Raw genomic sequence first — 20212 nt, forward strand, 5'->3', positions numbered from 1 at the left:
AATTGGCTACCAAAACCTGTCTATAATGTCATCTTTTACCAAAAAAACACAGGTGCTATGTACATTTTGAACCCTGTACAAAACCTTGTGCATGGGGAAATAAAAAAACATTAAAAATAAAATACTAAATACAGTAACAAACATGAACAGTACTCAAAGTCTACTGTATTTTGTTAGTAACTGTTAGATTTTAATGGTCTGCATGAACACTTCACAACCTGACTGGCAATTCTGGGTATGTAATTTTGGGGAAGGAAGCAGGGAAAAGGAAAATTATTACGTATTGTGAAATTACTAGAGGTTAGCAAGGTGAGACTTTTGCATGCTCTCATCTCACTTATTCCTAACCAAAAAACAAGAGCAAGGTCGTGGTCTTTCAAGCAATACTCACTTCACTTAAATTGAATGCATTTGCTTTTGCTAAAACAATCTGTGGAATATCTGGGGTGATGTGAATTTTCTTTTTGTCTTCTTCCCAGGCTTGTTTGTACTTGTGCTGGAAGGATTAAAAAAATAGAGACCTCAGGATCTGTTATTATTAAATAAAACAATGAAAATACTATTTTCCACTTGAAATCCAAACTGCCTTGACAGTGATGTGTTACTACCACGAGAAGAACATTTATCTTTTTATTTAAAGCACATTCATTAGCTACAAAACAAAATCACCTTTTCTAAAGCTCTGCATACATGATTATTAAATCAGTCATAGATTGTTGCCCACTTCTGCAAGCTTAAATGAATTCTGCTGAGCACTTTCTTACCTCATCCATGATTTTGGCATTATTTAAAGCCAAGACCATGTTCATGGAATCCATAGGAACAGAGTACTTCAACTTGTCTGGATGCTGGCGGTATTTCTTCTCACTCACAATTTCCATGGCTTTTTTGTTCTTCTCAGCTTCCAGGGAGCCCAGTGGGAGCCACCCAACACCCTTCATAGTTTCATCATACTCTGCTTTGTATTGATTCTGCAGGCAGAAAGTAGATATAAACCAGTATGAAGCATAAAACTGTTTATAAATTTGGTAGTACGAGATAAAATGTATTGAGGAAAAGTGAAGCTTTTCCTGTCTTGGTCTGCACATAACTATTGCTCCTGATGGGACATGTAAGGAAAAAATATTCAATAAATAAATATTCATAAAGTTGCTTATTTCTAAGCTCAAATTCATTAATTTAATATTTCAGAGTCTAGGAAAAAAATAAATAGCTGTAATTGTTGAAAAACTTGTATAATTTACTACACTTTTGTAGACACCTGACCTAATTTCACTAAGAAAATAATATTATTCACCTTACAGCGTTTTCTCATAAACTAAGCACCTTTGTATTCACAGTGCAGAGGCTGAAGCACCTCTTACTTACATCACTTTGTAACTGCATCATGTTTTTGGCCAATTCAATGCTCATAGCATCGGGCAGGACGTTGTAGGTGTGGATTAAGTTCTTGTAGTTTGCATTTGTAGCCACTTCCTGAGCTTTCTTGGCTGCCACCACGCTGACCATGTCGACTGGAGTGTGGAAATGAGTCTTGGCCTTCTCATAACCCTTTTTGTACTCCCTGTCAGATTGCATCTTGGCCACTTGCATGAAGTGCACCAGCTTGGGGTCGTCCTCCAGGCTGCGGAAGCCGATGTGCTTCCCTTTGGCCTTCTCATAGGCCAGTTTGTATTTATACTGAGAGCAGGAAAGAGAAAGAACAGCAAAAAAACTCAATTAAAAAATGCAGTGTTAACCTCTGTTTTATCACTGATCACAAGATCTCAGGATTAGTAACTTAATTTCAATAAAGCCACGGAATGGTATCACACAACCACACTCACATCGCTTGCGATGTCCCTGGAGCTTTTGGCTGCTTTTATTGGAATTGCATCTGGCTGCAAGTCATAACCCTTCTTCTTTTCCTCCTCCCATCCAGATTTGTAAAGTTTCTAAGATCAGATGTGAAAGGGAACAGGTGTCATGGAGGCTGAACTCTGAAGTTAGACATTTTCAAACAAGGCATTAAAATTGGCACCATGAGCCCAGCAACTCACATCGCTCATTGTCATCTGGTTCGCTTTGCACTGCAGAATTTCTGGGGTGTCTGGCATCACATGGATGCTGGTCTTCTCTTTGTTCCATTTATCTGTGTACAGCCTCTGCAATTACAAAGGAATTTTTAGCATTGAAAAGGTACTGAACTCATAAAATAAGAGTTTGCTTTTGTTCTGCTCATTTTGCAATAAATGATATTTCCTAGAAATATTATTAGCACCAGAAATAACCTTCACAGAGCTGCTGAGGGGCTACATTATCTTCCTCCTTTCTTTAATGTTGTAAAAAATTTTCAACATATGTTTTGATAATTAATAAATATTGAAGCTGGAAGTTTCCAATCTGTGCTCTTCCCTGCCTTAATGGGAAGAATTTATTTTCATAGACATTCTTTCCATGGAAAACAAGGAATAAGGATCAGTGGTGTCCTGGATAATTAGAGATAAATGTAAAGAACTCCACTTTCCAGGAAACTTGTACAAAACTGACAGAATTCCAGGTTTTCTGCAGTTCACTTATTGTGAATACGTCCTACAGAAAAAGGAATATCAAATATAAATCTGGAGCAGAAATCTTTAATCTTTAGAAACAGAAAATGAAATTCATAATTAAATGAGCAGTCAGAGGCTCACCATGATCTCCCAGTGTCCAGTCTTAACCAAGGAACTGCCACACCCATTGGAAATTTTAATTATTCCAGTGGGAATGCACCTTGCCCCACAACTTTGCAAGACAGAGACCCAAACTTTGGGTCAATCCAACAACTTCCCACCTTGTTCATGGTCTTGGCATTTTGCTTTGCCAGCACTTGTTCCATGGCATCCATGGGGATGGAGAACTTGAGCTGGTCGGGATGCTGGCGGTATTTCTTCTCACTGAGAATCTCCGTGGCTTTCTTGGCCTTTTCTACATCCAGTGACTGAATTGGGACCCAGCCAACTCCTTTCAGCCAGTTATTGAAGTCAGATTTGTACAGATTCTTTTCAAAAATAAACAAGGAAAACGCAGCGAGGCAAGAAAAGTTAGTGTCTATACACATAAAGCAGGTGAAGCTTTAGAACTTCCCCTGGTCGTTCATTTTTGAGGGGCAATTTAGATTTAATTAAAATTTAAGTATTATAGAGTCAGTGTTTAGGAGAGGTAAAATCATAGTAATTAAAATCTAACTGCAAAAATGCAATTAGTAAAACATGCTCATTTGCTGGGAATATGCCAAATATGGAGAGATATTAAAAAATTGTTACTTTCTAGATAAGGTTCCTACAACTTAATAGCTACACATAATTCTGATAATGTTTGGAAAATAAATGGCTCCAGACCAGTCACATCCCAACCTACTGTTAATCCAATATAATATATATTGGACTATATAAATTAATTTTTTAGCCTTTAAAGATCAATGATATCACACAGCCACGATGAGAATGAAAAATGGAGCTGATTATTGATGACATACATCACTCTGGAGCTGCATCACATTTCTGGACAGTTCCAGGTTCACAGAATCAGGCAGGAGGGTGTAATTGTGAATTGGCTGCTTATAGCCAGTGTTTGTCACCACTTCCTGGGCTTTCTTGGCAGCTGTCACACTGAACATATCCAGAGGAGTGTGATATTTGGTCTTGGTGACTTCATAATCCTTCTTGTACTCCCGATCCGACTGGATTTTGGCCACGTTCATGTAGTGAACAAGTTTGGGATCATCCTGCAGGCTCCGGAACCCGACCTGTTTGCCTTTGTCTTTCTCGTAGGATTCCTTGTACTTGACCTAAAGACAAAGGAAAAACACCTTTAGCCACTTGGGAAAGAGAAAACACACTTTGGACAGGTTTAAAACACTGACTTTCAAAGTATTAATGCTGCAGTTCATTCTATAACCTCATAAATGGTTTTTACGACAGCACGGGATTATTTAGGTCAAAAAAAGAAGAGGATTATTGGATTTTTCATCTTGCCTTGACTCCTGGTACATATCTCAACCCACACCTGCAGCTACAAGCTCTCCCTTACCATTGTCATTGAGGCAGGCTTGCCACTCCCAACTTTTAATTAAGACTATAATAATAATAATAATAATAATAATAATAATAATAATAATAATAATAATAATAATAATAATAATAATAATAATAATAATAATAATAATAATAATAATAATAATTACTGAGCAGCCTCACCAACCAATTCAATATCCCAATATTCAATTGGGGATGTTCAAGAGGGGAATGAAGAGTCACCTGTAACCTTTTGCTAAAGCAGGTAAATAATAAGAAATAATGAAATGCTGGAGGGGTGTGTGTTCCACTGGATGTAAATCCTACTTACATCACTTGCAATATTCCGAGAAGCTTTAGCAGCAATAATTGGAATGGCATCTGGTTTCAGATCATAGCCTTTGGAAAGGGTTTTCTTCCAGTCTGCTTTGTAGTTAGCCTTGGAGGGGAAAAAGGGAAGAGTTTGCAGTGTCAGGAATAGCAATTTTAATAAAGATTTGAAGCCCATGTTTTTATTATAGGAAGTAAAATATCCATGTAATCTCAAGGAAAAAATGTTAACCTGTACACAAACGACAGTTGTATGATAATAAATTACAAAGATAATAATAAAGCCCACAAGCATTTTTCCACTTTTCATTGAGAACAACTCTATCAGTGGCATTTTTGCCCTTTCTTATGCAAAATCCTTTTCCATTTGACTGAACCTTCAGAAAGTTTTTTCCTGTTAGCTTCAAACTTGGGCTTTGTGCTCTAAAGGGACTGGAGAAAGCAGCCTGGCTGATTTTTTTTTATCAGTCTGGTCAGACTATTAAAATTCCAAGGTTATTCAGGGAGATTTCAGTTTTTATCTCATTCCTGGAAGTCTGATAATGCCACCAAAAAATTTAACATCACAAAGGCAATGAAATTGATACCATCTGTGAAGAGCTTCATGGTGTTGAAATTCAAAATACACTCACATCACTGATGTTGTAGGCATTAACTCTAGCCTGGATGAACTGGGGCACATCAGGAGGGAGGTGGTACTTGTGAATAATTTCTTCCCCTTTGGATTTATATAAGATCTGCAAAGAAAAAGAAAGAAAGATATTTAGCAGCCCAATTTATAGACTGTGAATTGGAAAACTATTTAAAAAAAATCTGATTTCCAGGTGATGTTCTGCTGGAATAAAATTGTAAGTACACACAGTCACCGACACAATTATTTCAGGAGTGCTCTTAAAGCTGGAGGATGAAGTGAAGGTGGGCACAGGGCAGAAATTGGGAATGTCAGAGTTTTTCCAAAGTTTACTTACATCACTCAGCTGTTTGCTGTTGATCTCTGCTTGCTTCTGGACTGGAGAGTCGGTCACTGAAGTGAATTTGGTTTGATCAGGATGCTTTTTGTAGGTATGCTGGAAGAAGATTAAAAAATTATTTTTAGAAAATGCATATAAAGCATTTCCCAAGTGTTGATAAAACAAATAAAATTATTAATAAATTAAGTAGTTTTAAAGTGTTAATTTTTAAAAATATTGATTTAAGCAGGTGAATGCTTGAGGCTCATTCTTCATTTTGGTACTACTGCTCTCATTTTATGGGTTGACTTTTTATAAAAAGGATTGTGCTATATCTCTTTTGATCACTAGATGTCACAAAAGGCCCTAAAATAGAGATGAAGATTTTTTTTTTAGAAGTGACATAAGGCAATGAGGCTGAACTCAGAATCCTTGATGTTAGCAGGGATCACTCAGTTCATTTTTGTGTGGTGAACTGTGTCCTGTACTCACATCTTTACATTGCTCCAACTTCTTGATTGCTTCATACTCTTGAGTTATGGTCTGAGGGAAGTAGCACTTTGTCTTTTCCTCCTCGTAATCTGCTTTGTAATTTTTCTAAGAACAAGAGCAACGTTCAGTAAGGAACCACAACTGAGATTTCTCCAAACTGCCAGAGTGATGGGGAAAACAGAACGATTGCCACACTTACATCACTTTTCATAGCTTCAACCTTCATGCAGTGGATCTGATGTGGGTCCTCAAAGCTGCCCAAGTAGTGCCCCAAAATATTCTTCTGATAAGCATCTTTATATTTTACCTGCCAAAATAACCACGAGTTGAGAAGCAAAAGTAGCCAAGAGGGTCAGAACTGAAGGATAAACCCCAAGTAGAATACTTACATCACTAAAGTTCTTCAGAGCAGCATCAGTCTGGAACTTGGGTGTCTCACAGTAATTCATCCTGTTCCCTTTGGACTGTTCATAGGCTTCTTTGTATAATTTCTGCAAATCAAATAATACCAGATCATGCAGATTTCACTGCATGCCACCCCCAACATGTTAAAATGACAAGAGCAAAACAGAGAAACTCTTCCAAAGAAAAGCTTCCCACAGGACTGAGAAACAGATGGCACTGTTTTCTCAATGGTCTTTAAAAATAACTTTTTTTTAGGTTTGTAAGGGAAGACAGAAAGGTCTGACTAATGTTTTTTGAACTTCTGACACTGAGAAATATTCAATCTCTTTTCATACAAATAAAAGAGGGATTGAGAAGACTGTTACAGCAAATAACCAGAATATAATATAAAAATATGTTAAAGTACCACATATATTATCATTAGCTGAAATTCCTTAAAAGAGTAAGGGAAGAACTGTCCTCTTGTGATTCATTATCCACAAGGATCTAAATTAACTACCCACTAATTAGCCATTCACGTGCCACTGCTGTTGTTAAACTCATCTGTGGAGAATTCATTCTTTACCTGAATTGTTCTGGCTGGTGCTATCTCATGACAAATATGAGTCTACAAAACTAAAAATACTACAAGATCCAAAAGAGAAGCCTTGTGAAGGAATGGTGAGCGTGGTTTCTGGTACATGACCGAAAATGATGTAGCTGCACACTGATAATACTCACATCACTCAGAATATTTCCTGCAGTTTTTAATTGCTGCAGCAATGGGTTCTCTGTAGCAGGGAGCACGTTATAATCTGCAACAGCTTTTTTCTTTTCATAGTCTGCTCTGTATTTGAACTGGAAAGAATAAAAATTTTTTAAAAAGAGGTTTTAAAAATCAATATTAAAAGCCAAATGCTCACTAAGCTGTGTGATTGCCCAGAAAAGCTGTGGCTATTCCTGGAAGTGTTTGGATGGGGCTTGGAGCACCCTGGGACAGTGGAAGGGGTCCCTGCCCACGGCAGGGGTGGCACTGGGTGGTCCTTAAGGTCCCTTCCCACCCAAAACCATTCAGTGATATCAATCTATTCTATGATATAACCTTCCACTTTCCAGGAAAAACGCCCTTGTTGTTTAACTCATGGTTGCAAAGGACCATGAAAGGTCTTGCCAAAACAATTTCAGCACCAATTTGTGTGAGTTCAGAACTGTTCCCAGGCTGAACAGGTGGCACACAGGTCCCTCACCTTGCTGACGTTTTCTGAAGCTCGTTTGTTGGCTTCATATTCTGGAGTTTCAGTCTGCATGAAGTAGATTTGGTCTTTCATGTTTTCAAAGTCTTCCTGGTATTTCCTCTGTTAGGAACAGAGGCAGACAGAAAACAGCACATCACACATCTACACCAGGGATTATTTAGGAAACAAGCAATGCCACAAATGGAGCCTCAGGATTTTCCACATGAACATAAACAGGGATGGAGCTGTTGAAGATTTTCTGCAGGATTCACTCACCATGCTTAGATTTTCTGCGTTCATTTTTGCAATTGCCACGTCATAGCACGGAGTTTGACTCCACTTGCCTTTGATTTTGTTTTTATAGTCCTCATGGTAAATAACCTATAAGGAAACAAAACAATAAAATTGAATCTCCAAGACACAGCTCCATTTTCACTTGACAGATTCGTTTTTCAAAGCTGTCTTTTTAAAGCTCACACCTGCCTTATAGCAGCTATGGTCAAAAACACCTTAAATATGATTCAGCCAAACCATTTCAGTGTTAAGGCATTTTTCTTAGTACCTTCCCTGACCTAAAAAGGAGAAATAAATCATCTCTAACATATTCCTTTAATTCTGTTTTCTCCCTGGACAGGTAATATCAGGATATTGCCCATAAAGTCAGAATTTACTGGTATTGATGCTGGAACTGGTTATAAACAAATCCTTTTAATTACCTGGTATTTGTGATTTCTATTATTTATTCAAGCTCACAGAATTCAAGTATGAAAAGTTTAAAGAGTTTGTCTAACAACAAAACACCTGCCTGAGTTTCTACTTGGTGTTTCAGACTTACCATAAAAAATAAAACTCCTCCAATGCTTTTTAAACATTGCTAAAGAATATATATGCCAAAATAATCTTTAGAAAATCGATATTTTATAATTTTGGAGATACCTACAAAGCTCATTATTTTATTCATTTCAAAGAATTATGGTACGATCTCTTTTTTTTTTTTTTTTACATGCTATAAAATTTTCTTGATGGCAATTTAGCTTTTAAGCTATGAAAAGATAAGATTAAAGAAATTTTCTCTAAATTAATTATTTTACCTTACAAATGGGTTCAGTGCAATTTTCTTAGTGGTTTCTCCACCATGACTGAATACTGCAATTCTCTAATCTTAAAATTCAGATAATTTTCAATACACAATAAAATAAATAAAAAAAAAAAAAAAAGAAAAATAGTTAAATTCTCCTTCCAATATTATGCAACTTGGTCCCAATTTTTCCAGCAAAAATTGGTCTTCCTGTGTGTTTTTCCTTTTGCCTTCCCTTTCCTTAGGTGCCTTTTTTTTGAGGGTTTGGGCAGCAGATTCTACTCACATCACTCAGCTGCCTTGACACCTTCTTGGCTTGTTCCACATCAGGGGGGTCTGGCAGAGAGGTGAATTTTGCTTTCCTTTCATCGTGCCCCTTCTTGTAGACAATCTGAAAGGATGGAAAAAATAAACATTTATTTGAGCATCACAGCATTTGAGCTCTGCTCTCATCACATCCATAAAAGAAGTTCTGCCCACAGCCCCTGCAGCAGGAATTCTTTAATCTGTGGGATTAAAGAACCCAGGGAACCTCTGAACAAAATTCACTGAAATCTTCAAGTGAGAGCTGAAATCCCCTGTTGAAGAGTTCTGTGTATCTAAATATCAGCAAATCCCAGTCCCACCAACTCCTGCCTTTGCTTATTTTTGAGGCACATTTGCACACCCACAAGAGTTGGAGACAACCCTGAGAGTTTCTGCATTTGGGGAGATACTTGAGGTCTTCTTGCTGATTTAATAAATTATTGAGTTTATTCCTAATCCAGCATCAAATTGCCAATGGATTTATACTCTAACATCAAGTACCTATTTTTCTATCAAACACCACTACTACCAGAGCTTATTTAACACACTTTTATTTTCTGTTGCACGATGAAGCTTTTATATCTCATCAAAGTCCATGGCATGTCCCAGGTTCCACCATAACCCAATCCCTGCTTTGATACTCACATCACTCAGAGTCTTCTGAGCCTGGGCCACCCTTCTGAGCTCTGGGCTGTCATTGTAGGGATAAAACAATGTTTTGTCTGCATCCCAGTCTTCAGTATAGAGTTTCTATAAGAAAAATGCCAGAATGCTCATTATTAATTCATTTCTGGCTTTGAAAGCTTCTTTCACTTCAGCTACTGAGACCTGTGATTATTTATTCTTACCTTGCTGAACATTGCTGTGTTTTTTATTGCATTCACAAGCTCTGGAGCATCAGGGGGAAGCAGGTATTTGTCTTTATTCTCCTCCCAGTTCTGTTTATATAATACCTGGAAGGAAAGATGAGCATTAAAAAATGTTTACTTCTGTAAATGAACTGCCTGCTTTAAAGAGGTTTTTTAAAATCCAAGTCTCAGAGCAGTAACATCTGAAGAGAGCAACTGGAAATATTTAATATTATATTTATATTTATATTTGCCTTTCCAACTTCTCTGCTATCCCTCCCCGTGCTTCTAAACTGTTGCTTTAAACGTTGCTTTAGCACCCTGAGCTAAAATCTTTGTTGTTATCAGTAACCTCAGGCTCCAGCAGTGCAGGGAAAGTCAGAAGTCACTCACCTTGCTCACTTGCTGTGACACTTTCTTGGCATGTTCTATATCCATGGCCTTTTCATCCACGTGGCAAATGGTTCTGGCAATTCCCCCAGCCATGCGGTATTTAACCTGGGACAGGACACAAAATTCATTGATCCTACAGCAAAACTGACTGATTCCTTTTTAAAAAAAAAAAAAACCCAGAATAATGACATTTTCACCCTTCATATAAACACCTGGTTAAACCTAGAAATGCAGCTGTTACTCACCTCACTGAGCTGGTCCTGCACTTTCTTGATCCTTCGGATTTCTGGGGTATCAACTGTGGAAGCATATGGCTTTCCTCTTTCTTTTCTAAATTTTTCTTTGTACTTGTTCTGGAAGAAAATAATGATAAAGATAATTAAGATATATCCCTGAGCTCTGGCAGAACTGTATTAGCAATTATTGCCATGTTTATCTGGTTAGGACAGGAATTTGGGGCAGATTATTCAGTAATATAAACTAAAATTATTCAACTACATTTGCACTTATGCTTATTTTAGCTGAGTTTATTCCATCTGACACAACAGGAAAAAATCCACCTCTAATTTATTACATTCCCCCATGAGCTTAGTATTGATAAACCCAATTATTTGCACTATAACTATCAAATAACCCTGGTAAAACAGTTTTAAAGCTGGTGTTCCTCAAGAAATAAGAGACATGGGACACCTTACCTCGCTGAATAAGTCCTTCATTTTATTGCTGTGTTCCAGGTAAGGTGTCAAAAACTTGGATGGGTCCACTTTTGTCCGGATTGTTTTTTTCCTGACAGGAGGGGCTGCATCCTCCCCGGAGGGCTGGGTGTGCTCAGTTGTGTAGGTGGTGGTTGTGGTGACCTCAGGGGTTGAGTATTCTGTGCTGATGGTCTCAGTGAACTCAGTCACCACCTGGCGAGTAAAAAAAAAAAAAATCAATAATCACTTGTTTTATAGCTGTAAAAGTTAATTAGAATATGGGATTTCATCCCCCTGAGTTGGGTGTGCTCAGCTGTGTAGGTGGTGCTGGTGGTCTCAGGACCTGTGCTGATGGTCTCAGTGATCTCAGTCACTATGTGGGGATTAAAAAAATTCAATAATCACTTGTTTGATAGCTGTAAAAGTCCATTAGGATTTGGGTTTTCACCACTCTGAGCTGGGTGTGCTCAGTTCTGAAGGTGGTTGTGGTGACCTCACAGCCTGAGTAGTCTGTGCTGATGGTCTCAGTAACCACCTGGAGAATAAAAATAAAAAAATATCAATAATCTCTTGTTTTATGGCTGTAAAAATTTGTTAGGATAAGCGTTTTCACCCCCCTGAGCTGGGTGTGCTCAGCTGTGTAGGTGGTGCTGGTGGTCTCAGGACCTGTGCTGATGGTCTCAGTGACCACTTGGAGATTAAAAAAATTTCAATAATCACTTGGTTTATAGCTGTAGAAGTTCACTAGGATAAGTGTTTTTCACCCCCCTGAGATGGTAAAAGGATGCTCTGCTCTCATCCAGATCCACACGGAGACAGAAAATCAGGGACACTTTTCCTACTGGGATTACCACTGTGCTCCCTATATATCACCCACCCTAAAAAAATCCCACAAGGAATGAACTCTCTGGCTGCTTGCTGCATCAAACTCATGGAATTATTCTCCAGAGGGTCTGGGAGAGTGGGGCTCCAGCTGCCTCTGCTCTACATGCATTCATTTCAAATTAATTTAAATGCTTTATACACTTTATCAACATAGTCAGGCTGCAAGTAAGTAATTTTGGTACTAAAATTCTAAAGAAAAGCATCTAAAAATAATTAGCACAATTAAAAAACGTGCTCAAAAATCACTCAAATAAGTGTCAGGTTTTACTTCGTATCAATTAGCTTTATAAAAAATTGCCTTTGGAGAGGAATTCACGAAGATCAGAGCTCTGAGAGTTATTTGCTTCAATGAGACAGAGGTGAAAATGCACCAAGGATTACACAATTAATAACTTCTGTTTCTGCAGAAGCCCATGCCATAAAGAATATTTCATTATAACAAAGCAGACACTTGGGCTATAGCTCTTTCAGGAGTAGAATTTCAAATTATGGCAATCATTCCTTGGTGACCCAAATATTTGTTACCAGTGGCGTGATGAAAAATCTGCAAAACTGTAATTTTTTCAGTGAAATGACACAAAGTGAAAGGAACAGAACTGATACATGCAAACTGATCTTAGATCATCACACAGCAGGGACTTGAAGCAAAAATAAAGTATTAAGCAGCAATTGTTCACTGATATTTGTGTGTTTAACATGAAAAATTAAACCTCAGAATGCAAAAGGCTGCTAATTTGGTATTTCATGTTAATTACATGCATTTATGTGCTACATGCAGCATGACAGGGACCTTTACCTCATGTGGCTCACCCTCCTCAATAACTGTCTCTTCAATGTAGTACTTTGGAAAAAAAAAAGAGAAAAAATATCATTGTTAGGCCAGATCAGCAAATTGTAGCTTCTGTGAAGCTGTTTTAAAACACATTTCTGGAGAAACAGGATTTTAGTTCACAGGTATTTATGGAGACATCTGGTAATTCTGAATATCTGTCCAAATTTTGAATTAAGGATCGGATTTTTATTGCATACATTCCCCAACTAATAATCATCCAAATAATTAATGAAAGATTGTCATCTAATTTTACCCACAAGAGGGAAGACATTGACGACCACATTGAAAGAATCAGCATTTAAACCCCAGGATTTTCCTGGTTTTTATTTGGTGGCACTCATGACTGTTGTCCTCAGGGTTGCTCCTACAAGGACACACCAATAATTTCTGGTTAAACTTTGTTGCTGATCACAACTCCGAGCCTGCCGATTTTTCACCCGTTTCACTGCCCATTATCCCCCCCACACATCTCATAAATTTGGGGATAAAACCACAACGGGATGTGTCCCTAAAGCAGCCTTCACTGCTCTCCCCTCATCCACAGCAGCTGCGAACTCATTATAAAAATTAATGAGGTTCATCAGCCGTACATTGCTCTTGATAACTCAGTGTTCATTTCTCCACACGACCTTCGTGCCTTTCATGTGTTTAAAAAAAGATTCTCGAAGGATTTGTTCCCAAAGAACAAAGTGAGGTTGGCCGGCCTGTAGCCCCCTGGATCTCCCTTCTTGCCTTTCTTGAACAGCAAATCCAGCTGAACATTGTCCTTGGCTATAGGAATGGAGCTTCTAATGCTTTAAATCTTTAAGTTTCTCCCAAGTTGTCTGCTCCTGCTTCCACCTTCAGTAAATTTTTTTTTTTTGGTGTAATTTTGCTCAGTCGGGAGCTCTGTGGTTCTCCACTCCATCCTTCTGCTCTTTGATTTTTGCACTTTGTGTGCTGAGGGAAAATCAAACTACCCTTGGTGCCTTTGCTGTTTCCCACAGGATTTTCCCCGAGCAGCCCCGATTCTGCCCTTCCAAAACCTGCGATAATTCCATTTATTTTGCTCGCCGCTCCCTGTATCTTCACCTCCGTTGTCCCACGGTCATTGCAGCCATCCATGTTTGCATTTTCCACCACTTCTGGCTTCTTTGTGAGCTCCAAGTCCAGCGGAGCATCTTTTCCAGCCGGGACAAAGAGTTGGGAAAGGATCTTGGAGCACCAGGAGCGGCTGAGGGAGCCGGGAAGGAGAGCCTGGAGAAAAGGAGGCTCAGGGAGAACCTCCTGGCTCTGCACAACTCCCTGACAGATCGGGCTTTGCTCCCAGGGAACAACCCACAGGACAACGGGAAACAGCCTCAGCTTGCGCCGTTTTTTGTGGGATTTATTTAACTTTGTCGGATTTATTTCAAGTTTATTTCCCGTCCGTCACTTCCCGGCCGCGGCCGCGCGGTGGCGCCGTCCCGCGGAAATGGCGGCCGCGCTGAGGGGAGCGCCGGGGCCTCGGCCTCCCGCTCCGCCCCGCTCAAAAACGGCGGAAAAAAAAAAGGTTTAAAAGACATTGCTGCAGGAACGACAGCCGCAGCGTGCGGGGTGGGCTTCACCGGCACAAAGACTAAATGGAAAAATGCGGGGTTTGTGTTGGAAAATCTCCTTCGAGCGGTAATTGCTTGGGGTCGCTTGCCACGACTGCGGGAACGGAAAATCCTTTGAAGTGAAAAAATTTCTCGTTAAAATTGAAGCCCCTTTCTGAGAGCTCTTCCTCAAAGTTACTTCAAGCGACCAAGCTTTGACATATTAGGCTGTTCTGAGGTGATTTTCATGCTGGACATCCTTCGACAACACCTTCCACAAACCTCCTGCAAAACTTTCCTCAAACTTTCTACAAAACCGTCCTCAAACTTTCTGCAAAACCGTACACAAATTTCTACAAAACCTTTCACAAACTTTCTACAAAACCTTTCTACAAAACCATCCACAAGCTTCCTACAAAAACTTTCACAAACTTTCTACAAAACCATCCACAAACTTTCTACAAAACCTTTCACATATTTTCTATATGAATCTTTCACAAACTTTCTACAAAACCGTCTACAAATTTCTACAAAACCTTCCACAAACTTTCTATAAAACCATCCACAAATTTCTACAAAACCTTTCACAAACTTTCTACAAAACCATCCACAAACTTTCTACAAAACCTTCCACAAAATCCTCTGCAAAACCTTCCAAAGGTTTCCACCAAACTTTCCACAAACTCCCTTGCAAAATCTTCCACAAACTTTACACAAAACCTTCCAAAAACCCTCAAGTAACTCAGCAGCAAATATTTGTATCACTCACTGTGGATTTTTGCATGTTCCAAGACAGCTACAACATCAAGTAATGGCTCATAATTCCAGAGAAAGTTAAAAAATAGCATCTTAAAATCCTTGGCAATGCCTCAGCCACTCAATATTCAATGATCGTGTCCTTCTCTTTCAGAAGATGAATTTCTGATAGAACTTGTAGGTTTAAAATCCTGGATTGGTACAGGAATTAGGAAAATTCTGGAAAAGTTTAAAATTGTAGCAAATGTTGTTGTTCCTCTTTTATTTAGCATCTCACCACAAATATCCCAAGGGAAGCTACTAAAGCATTGCCTCCTCAGCCCAAGGGATGTGGTTACAGCAAGGTGGTCATTGAAAATTAAAAACAAAGGATGAAATGGGGCTGTGTGAACAAAAAGCCCAAAATATCATAATTCTGGCTGGAATAAATAAACAATGAGAACAAATAAATACCCATTAACAGAGAGCACACAATGCACAGGAAACATAAAGGCAATTACAAGTAACATGGGAATAAGAAATTTAATGAAGGGTTGGTGTCATTGTAGCTAGGTAGTAAGATGTCTTTAAAATTGACTTTATGAGTGGTGACACCTATTTTGCAAAAGGCATTTAATTACTGTGACTGGCAAATCATTTGGCTTTACTTCATTCACTATTTAAATATATAAAGCTGGCAGTGCCCTTACACCACCTGAAATCAATAATGTGGTGGCAGTGAGTTGTAGGATGTTTACATTTAAACTCTTGCTCTTTTCCTCAAACACTGAGTGATTTTTTACAAGACTTTGTGCATTTCATAACACGTAAGTTAATTTCAGAGTAGTAACAATGCAACAAGTAAGACCTCACTGTTAATTTCGTGTACTATTTCCACAACAAAGTCATTGTGGCTCCAGCTGTAGGTTGCCCAGTTCCTGGGGAATTTTTTATTCCGTTTCCTGAGACTAAATAATTCAGCATCTAACTGTGAGTTTAAATGAGCTACTGGCAAATTAATCCACGGTGCACCTCCATGGACACAGAGTCACGGAATCACGGAATGCCCTGGGTTGGAAGGGACCTTAAAGATCCCCTGTTCCTCCCCCTGCCATGGGCAGGGACACCTCCCACTATCCCAGATTGCTCCAGCCTGGCCTTGGGCACTGCCAGGGATCCAGGGGCAGCCACAGCTGCTCTGGGCACCCTGTGCCAGGGCCTGCCCACCTTCACAGGGAAGGATTTCTTCCTGATCCCTAATTTAAATCTACCCCCTGTCAGTTTAAATTCCTCCCCCCTTGTCCTGTCACTTAAACCTGGCTCATCTCTGCAGCAGGCTCAGGCTAAATTGGTTTGTGGTCCCCTGGTGGCACAAAGCTGCTGCATTTCTGCAGAGGCAGGGCTAGAAAGGGGCTTCCAAAGTCATCTTCTCCAGCATGGATTGGGTGACAGAGGGCAAGCCAGGAGGGAAAAAAGCTGGCCCAGTGCATCTATAATTATCAGGGAGTAATCAGAAAACCTCGCACTGTGAGTGTGGGATGGTTCCAGTCCTTATTTAAACCGAGAAACTATGACAGGAACCAGGAGACTTTGCTCCACCGAGAGCAACTGTTGTTGTTGTTGTTGTTTTACTGATGAAACCATTTAATGGATATCTAATCATCCCTAATCTTCAGACAGCAAACAGCAACCTCTGCTCCCGAGCAGCGTCTCAGGAAGGTGATTAATGTATTCAGTCACAAGGCAGGAAACAAACATTTCTGCTCTCACATTCTCTTCTTACCTCCACTACTTCCTCGTATTCTTCTTCCTCCATTCTGAGGGTTTGCTTCTGTGTCTCCCCCACTCACTGGTCACACAGCAGGTGAAAATGTGAATAAACAGTATTAGCCCATGACTGAAAGTACCATCAGAGTACAAGTCAAGTTCATAAAGCACTTGGGGTCATGGTTAGTAACTAGTCACACCCTGAATAAAGTTGGGATCTGGCATTACTTGGACTGTTATGGAAAAACATTGGATTAAGTTTCAAACATACTGATATGAATTACAATTTTGGACAAATACCTCATTCCAGTTACAACATCAACACTGGATCCAATGAAAATAAAATAAAAGAGAAAATAAGAGATCTCTTGAGACATGATGTCGTATTTTCACTACAACAGAATTATTTGAAGCATTTTTCTTTTCTCTGTGACTATTCTCTGCTACTTCATTATATCATTCAAGCTCCCATTTCAATGGGAGGGAGATTTATATTCTACTATATTAATTCATAAGTAAGAGCATAATGTGGAAGAATATTGTAAACATTTTTTTAAGTGACCTTAGGTTAATGAGGCAATTTCTGTCTTCCCAGCATCAGCCTACAGAGATGCTCTGGGTTTGTTTTTTTTTTAACCTCTTGTGGGTTTCTTCTCTCTATCTCTTCAGACCTGGAAAAGATGAAAATCCATAGAGTTGGCTGAAGTAAAAAGCAAGATTAGTGTCAGAACCTTTGAACGAATTAATTAACACCCTGATTTTGCTGTGAGGCAAAGCTACAATTTTCCAGCGGGCTCTGCAGCCCTGTTTCTAATGTTGGGAGTGGATGAGGCTTTGGAACAGCTGCTCCTGAGTCCAGGGATATTTGCCGTGTAAGCTAATCCTGCCAACTGACGGGGTGGTTGTGTTGAGCTGGCTAAAACTGCAATTCCTTCTGAGGCAAGGGAAGTCAAGTCATGCAGGTTAAATATAGGAACACAGAATACTGGCCCTTTTTAGTCCCAATGGGCTGAGAAAAATGGCCAAAAATTTAATTGGGAAAATCGCATTGTAAACTATGAAAATAAATGAAGAATAACTCAAATAATGAGTGACAAGTCACGTGGAGCAGTAGGCCGAGGTGTGTGGATAAACTCAAGAAGTGGGGTTTGCATATAAACACAATCCCTTCAACCTGTCACTGTTACAACCTTCAGCCACGCTTCCAAACCCCATTCCAGGTCTTTTCCTGCTCCACCAATCCCCAGCCCGTTATTCAGAGAGAAAACCTGACTTCCATGGGAAAACACAATGAATATTCCCAAAAAACTACACAATGGGGAAACAGCTCGAGATCCTCTTGGAAAAAAAAAAAAAAAAAAAGAAGTGAAATGCATTTAAAATGTCCTTACCAGCGACATCCAGTAAATATCCTTTGGAGCAAAGGCTCTCCAGTCTTCCCTCCTGAGCAGCACTGGGTGAGAGCGAGGGGGTTTGGTGGCTCCTGGTGACGTGTGTGACCCACAGGGCCAATCTGGCTGCAGCCTGCTCGAGTTTCATCCCTAAATATACCCGGTGACCCCGAGGGAGGCCACCTGTTCTCTGCAGCATCAGGGAGAGGGAGCTGGGCACCCCCGTGCTCCTCAGGAACCCCAGAACACACCAGAGCTTGGCTGGGGCTCGCCAGGGTTCAGTGAGATGGAGCCCCAGGCAAAGCCAAGGGAGCTCTCCAATGGAAAAAAATGTGATTATCAGAGTTGATAATAACGTTGGATTTCAATTGATGGAGGCAATTTTGTTCTTATAATGTGCCTGAATAAACACCATCCAATTTCAAGAATCTCTGAACGTGAGGAGTCCACACTGCAAACTAAATTTTAGTACAAACGTGTCTTCAATTTCACCCCAATTTACGCCTGAAGTGCTTTTTCACCTTGATGCAAATCATGTGTCAATATTTTGATCACCTACTAAATGTTTCGTAGCTGAACACGCAGACCCAGGAACAGGTGAAAAGCGACTGTTTGCAAGGAAGGAACCCCACAAACCTGGTGAAGGAAGTCCAAGAAGAGTTGATAAACAGATTAAATGACAGGGGAGCAACCCTGGTATTTTGGAAGGTCAGGAATGCCGTGATGTGTGGAGCAGAACCAAGGGGATGATAACAGACTTGACTTCTTAGGGGATCACTCAACTGACACAAATAGAGTTGACTTTGGTTCTTCAAGGTTCTTCAATATCAACAATGATCCCTTTCCATGTGCTAGATCACATAATTCAATAAATGATTGTCAGGAGCCCTTGAGAGACATCTCTTTCCTTAACTCTTTCCAGAAGTTCATATTTATATCCAGATGAAATATCATATCTCATGCACTACTGCCAAGTATTTTAGACTCTGCCCAGAGCTGCAGACCCCTCCCTGTTCTCCTTTGGCCAAGCCATTTTCAATTACTCTGCATTTTGCTTTACTAGGCAGTCCTTCCCCTTTTAATCTGATTTCTGTTTATTTAACTTTCTTAACATCTTTTGAAATTGTCCAGAAATTACCCACAGCGTGTTGGTGGAGTCTCTGGAGAGCAACCTCAGCATAACCTGCTGCTCTCTGATCCTGCTCCTCCGTGTGTGCATTCCAGGAATAACTCACAGGCTCCTTTTCCTCCCTCCTGAGTGCTGCTTCTCAGCAGATTGGGTGCAAAACGTGGCATCTTCATCATCAATAACAAACCTGAATGGAGTGAAGGGCCAGCTTCCCTTATTGTAATTCATTATCAGTCATTCCAGCTCAATCCTGGAAATTCCTGCAAAGAGTTTCTCTCCCTCAGTGATACTCTACAAGCCCTGTGTTTCTGGAACATCACCTTCAGACCATTTTACACTGCTGTGTGATACATTGTTTAGAAAGACACTAAAATTACACACAGGACATCAGCACCACTTTTTCTGCCACTGAAATGAAGCTGTCTTTAGTGTGGAACACGGCAGAGCTTCAGCAGCACAGCTCAGGGCTGGGAAAAGGCATGGAATGACCCATGGGAATGACAGAAGGGGGCTAAGAACCAAAAGGATTATTGGTGAAATGAAAAGCTAAGCTGAACATAAGATTTTTGTTCTGGCATCGGACCACGAATAGGGGAGGAGGGGGCTCTTGGGTCACTTGAGAAAATATTTCAATTCCTGCATTTTGCTGCTTTGCTCCTTCAGCTCCAAATCTCAAGGAATGGCTCTGACAAAATTTTTGCCATTGTGTGGGCAAGGAGAATCCCAGGATCCTTGAGGCTGGAAAAATCCTCCTGGCCCATGGAATCCCAGCTGAACCCAATGTCCCCAAGCCAGAGCTCTGAGTGCCACCTCCAGGAATTCCTTGGACACCTCCAGGGATGGGGACTCCAAACATTCCTGTTCCAAACATGTGTGAGGTAAAGGGAATACTAATGGTTAATATTCTTATTTTCTTTTAAATTGCTTTGTTGTGAAAATTTATATCTGACTTTGATTTCTGATGCAATATTCACAAAACCATAGAATCATTAAGGCTGGAAAAGACCTCCAAGATCATCAAGTCCAGCTTTTGACTTTGTTGTGAGAATATGAACTTGACTTTTTGGGGGTCAAATATTTCAAAAGCATTAACTGTGCCCTAGCTGGAGCCTGGCAGCTCTGCCCCAGGTTAACACACCAGGCCAGATTTATCCAGGGCACATAAATGAGCA

General features: G+C 39.9%; 1 protein-coding gene across 1 annotated transcript in view; it reads right to left on the minus strand.

Annotated features, from left to right (window-relative positions):
• Positions 1-16569, minus strand: part of NEB (nebulin) — a 105443-nt gene extending 88874 nt beyond the window's left edge. The window contains exons 1-25 of the mRNA XM_088168423.1: positions 16537-16569; positions 12415-12471; positions 11239-11280; positions 10746-10937; positions 10296-10403; positions 10051-10155; positions 9658-9762; positions 9455-9559; positions 8790-8894; positions 7702-7806; positions 7438-7545; positions 6932-7048; positions 6196-6297; positions 6006-6113; positions 5807-5911; positions 5333-5431; positions 4997-5101; positions 4366-4473; positions 3497-3808; positions 2813-3019; positions 2040-2144; positions 1827-1934; positions 1369-1680; positions 765-971; positions 392-496 (exon numbers count right to left, since the gene is read on the minus strand). Coding sequence (XP_088024549.1) covers positions 392-496; positions 765-971; positions 1369-1680; positions 1827-1934; positions 2040-2144; positions 2813-3019; positions 3497-3808; positions 4366-4473; positions 4997-5101; positions 5333-5431; positions 5807-5911; positions 6006-6113; positions 6196-6297; positions 6932-7048; positions 7438-7545; positions 7702-7806; positions 8790-8894; positions 9455-9559; positions 9658-9762; positions 10051-10155; positions 10296-10403; positions 10746-10937; positions 11239-11280; positions 12415-12471; positions 16537-16569 — 3165 coding nt within the window. The remainder of the gene's footprint in view (positions 1-391; positions 497-764; positions 972-1368; positions 1681-1826; positions 1935-2039; positions 2145-2812; positions 3020-3496; positions 3809-4365; positions 4474-4996; positions 5102-5332; positions 5432-5806; positions 5912-6005; positions 6114-6195; positions 6298-6931; positions 7049-7437; positions 7546-7701; positions 7807-8789; positions 8895-9454; positions 9560-9657; positions 9763-10050; positions 10156-10295; positions 10404-10745; positions 10938-11238; positions 11281-12414; positions 12472-16536) is intronic.
• Positions 16570-20212: the final 3643 nt, after the last annotated feature.

Source organism: Sturnus vulgaris, chromosome 7, assembly GCF_052056855.1.
Source record: "Sturnus vulgaris isolate bStuVul1 chromosome 7, bStuVul1.hap1, whole genome shotgun sequence".
Lineage (NCBI taxonomy): Eukaryota > Metazoa > Chordata > Aves > Passeriformes > Sturnidae > Sturnus > Sturnus vulgaris.